Below are 3910 nucleotides of genomic sequence, written 5' to 3' on the forward strand. Positions count from 1 at the left end.
GCTAATCTTCTATCGTAGTTGAGTCCTTAAAGATCTCAAACTCCAACACTATCTCTATCCGGATTGTGTTCTCTTCATATAAGGAGACTTTCTCCCCTTATCCAATATGCAACCTTTTCGATCAGATCAGGAGATATTGCTGTTTGATCAGTAGGACTTATCTCCTTCAGGTGCATCTCACATGTGTAGGTTGATCATGACTGTACTTCACAAGTTGGACCTGGTCCATAACTGAGTTCATTTGTCATTCTTCAAAACTTCACCTGTTCTTGGGCCAACACTTTTAAAAGATCTTTATGTCAAAATTTCAGGTATGAAACGAGCTCTAAATCTCCTCCAATGGAGGATACTGAAGCTTCTAGAAGAAGCTCGAAGAGAGAGAGAGAGAGAAAGGAAAGCTGCTGAATGTTTTTTTATTAGACAATGAAATGAACAGTACAATGAATGTAACTAACACTACTCAATGCATACAGTATATGACTAACTAATCACAATGCTAACACTAACTAACTAACATTACTAGCTAGCTAAAGATGCTGACTCAGCACTATTACAAGGATAAATACACTAACTAATTCAATAGTCTTAATACCCCCCCCCCCCTCAAGTTGGATGTGAGGAAATCACACCCAACTTGCCAAGTACAGAAAAATGCTTGATCTTAGTGAGGGCTTTGGTAATCACATCTGCAAGCTGCTGGCATGTACCAATGTGATGTAAAGAGATGAGCCCCTCCTGAAGTTTGATACGCACGAAGTGGCAATCTACTTCAATGTGCTTAGTCCTTTCATGGAACACAGGGTTCCGAGCAATGTGCAAAGCAGAAAGACTATCACAATGTATAGGTATTGGTAAATCAATAGATACAGTAAGTTCTTCAAGCAACCTGGATAGCCAAACAAGTTCACCAACAACTTTCCTAAGAGCTCTGTATTCTGCCTCTGCTGAGGAAAGAAATATAGTTTCTTGCTTTTTGGATTTCCAACTAATGGGGCTGCCCTCTAGGAACACAATGTAACCCGACACTGATCTTCTAGAATCAGGGCAGGCTGCCCAATCAGAGTCACCATAGGCAGCTAATGGAAGATTATCTGCATTACTGAAATATAGGCCTAGAGTGGGATCCTTTTTCAAGTACCTTAGCATATGATAAGCTGCCTGTAGATGGGGCTCCCTAGGATCTTGCATAAATTGGCTGAGATGTTGAACTCCATATGCTATGTCTAATCTAGTGTTAGTAAGAAAGTTTAATTTTCCAATCAGCTTCCTGTAGAATGTAGGATCAGATAATGGGGTTCCTTCTTTTGCCTTTAATTTGACTGTAGAATCAAGGGGAGAAGTCAAAGCTGGAGAATGAAGACACTCATATTCCTTTAACAGGTCCAAAACAAATTTTCTTTGTGAAATGATAATGCCATCTGACTTGTAGAGGATTTCTAGTCCTAGGAAGTAATGTAATTGCCCTAAATCTATAATTTTGAACTTGTCATGTAGGAAAGCCTTAAGCTGGTTAATTTCTTCAGAATCAGTCTCTGTGAGTAATACATCATTTACATACACTGCTACAAAGACAATATAAGAGGCCTGTTTTCTGTAAAATAGAGAGTAATCATGCATGGAGTGTGTATACCCTCTTGAATATAGGACTTCAGTCAATTTGTCGTACCATTGTCTACTTGCCTGTTTCAGTCCATAAAGGGACTTATTCAGCTTGCACACTAACCTTGGAGAGTGCACTAGGCCTGGAGGAGCTTGCATATACACCTCCTCATGCAAATCTCCATGAATGTATTGTTTACATCTTGAGATTTGCCATTTTTTCTTTGCTGCTATGGCAATGAGGGACCTGATAGTGGTCATCTTGACCATTGGAGAGAAGGTCTCTGTATAGTTACACCAGCTTGTTGAGTGTACCCCTTAACAACTAGCCTTGATTTGTATCTTTCTACACCACCATCTGCTCTATGTTTGACTTTATACACCCATCTACACCCAATAGCCTGTTTACCCTTAGGTAGAGGGACTAGGTCCCATGTGTTATTAGCATTTAAAGCTTCAAACACCTGTGTCATGGCACTTTACCGGGCAAGGTACATAGCAGCTTCTTCATATGAAGTTGGCTCTATCACTACAAATGTTCTTTACAATGTGCTGACTGTCAAGATGTAGAGCATCAGGAACAATGTGATTATTATGGGAGAACATGGCATGAAGGGAGAAGTTGGAGTTAGATTTTAGATTTGGTATCTTGCAGATATAATCATTCAGATGTGAAGGGAGTTTGTGTTCCCTATTAGATCTTCTGAAGACCAGGGACTCCTCTAGTGATTCTACTGGAACCTATGACTCATATGAAGAAGATACAGGTGAGAAGGTAGCAGGTGATGTATCAACACTTAGGGAGTTGATGTTTTCTTGATCACTGATGTTGTGGGATGTATAATTGTCAGTGTGGTTAGTGGATCATCAGGTGGATTATCAGTGAATGGTGCAATGGGAAAAACAGGTGGAATGCTAGCTGCAGTAGCATTAAGAGTGAAGGGAAAGATTGACTCATAGATAGAAACATCTCTGGAAATGTGTATTTTCTTAGTGGCCAGACTTAGCACCTTGTACCCCTTTGTGCCAAAAGGGTATCCTACAAACACATGCGGGGTAGTGCTTAGTTCAAGTTTATCTCTGAGAGGTTTTGGTACAGTGGGGTAACATAAACGCCCAAAACTCCTCAAGTGAGAGTAGTTGGGCTTATTTTTATATAGGAGCTCAAAGAGGCATTTGTTCTTTAGAGGAGTAGTTGGAAGCCTATTGATGAGGAATGTTGCTGTAAGTTTATACTCTCCCCAATATCTCAATGGCAATTTGGATTGAAAGAGCAGTGCTCTGGCTACTTCAAGAAGATATTTAAGTTTTCTTTCCACCACTCCATTCTGTTGTGGTGTGTGTGGGCATGTCTTTTGGTGATTTATTCCTTTGGATTGAAAGAAAAACGTTGCCTCATTGCTAGTGAATTCTAAACCATTATCAGACCTTATACACTTAATGGTTGTTTTGAATTGGTTTTCCACCATGCTTACAAAGACCTTTATTATCTGTAGGGCATTGCTTTTGCAACTTAAGAGATGTGTCCAAGTGGACCTACTATAATCATCTACTAGAGTTAGGAAGTACTTGAAATTGTTGTGTGTGGTCACATGATAGGGACCCCATAGGTCCACATGGAGTATTTCAAAAATCTCAGTAGTATCAGTTGTTCTTTGGGGAAAGGGAAGTCTAGATTGTCTGGCCATAGGACAAATGTTGCACATGAAAGGCTGTTTAGTGGAAAAGGTTGCGGGTATAGTAGGAATCCCTTTCATTTTACTAATGGGTACATGACCAAGTCTGAAATGCCACAATACATCCACATTATCACTAAGAGATGAATTAGAAAGCAAACCAGAAACACTGTCTTTATTATCACTGTTCTAGATGGAACTATTTACAATAGGGAATGAATTGTGAGAGTGGGATAGATAGTGCATAGTATTTACATCATCAGTGTGAGCAGAAAAACAAGAAAGATCACAGTTTGGTTTGAGACTACCTTTCTTTAGGCACTTAGAACAGAGGAAGTACAACCCATCAAACAACTTACCAATCTCCAAAGGCCTCTTCAGTGAAGGGGCCTGCAGTAGACATGAAGTATCAGAGAATGATGCAATGCATTTGAGATGTACTACTAGGGAACTGATAGACACTAGGTTAAATTTGAAAGATGGAATGAACAAGACTTTATACAGGACGATTTTAGGTGTTAGGAGTACATTTCCAGTTTCAGTTACTTTGACTTTGTAACCATTTGAAAGTTTAACTAATAGAGCATATGGCAGGTTTACTATGTTCTGAAGGTGAGTTCTATTAAAAGTCATAT

At 39.4% G+C, this 3910-nt stretch overlaps 1 protein-coding gene across 1 annotated transcript; it reads right to left on the minus strand.

The window, feature by feature from the left end:
• Window positions 1–603: 603 nt before the first annotated feature.
• Window positions 604–1860, minus strand: LOC109210365 (uncharacterized mitochondrial protein AtMg00810-like). The gene has a single exon (XM_019373764.1). It carries the CDS (start codon window positions 1858–1860, stop codon window positions 604–606), a length of 1257 nt encoding a protein of 418 aa, XP_019229309.1.
• Window positions 1861–3910: the final 2050 nt, after the last annotated feature.

The sequence above is a fragment of the Nicotiana attenuata genome, unplaced genomic scaffold (assembly GCF_001879085.1).
Source record: "Nicotiana attenuata strain UT unplaced genomic scaffold, NIATTr2, whole genome shotgun sequence".
Classification (NCBI taxonomy): domain Eukaryota; kingdom Viridiplantae; phylum Streptophyta; class Magnoliopsida; order Solanales; family Solanaceae; genus Nicotiana; species Nicotiana attenuata.

What these genes read in the sequence shown, in the direction of transcription:
- LOC109210365 (XM_019373764.1), bottom strand. Translation starts at nt 1,860, where the DNA reads ATGACCACTATCAGGTCCCTCATTGCCATAGCAGCAAAGAAAAAATGG.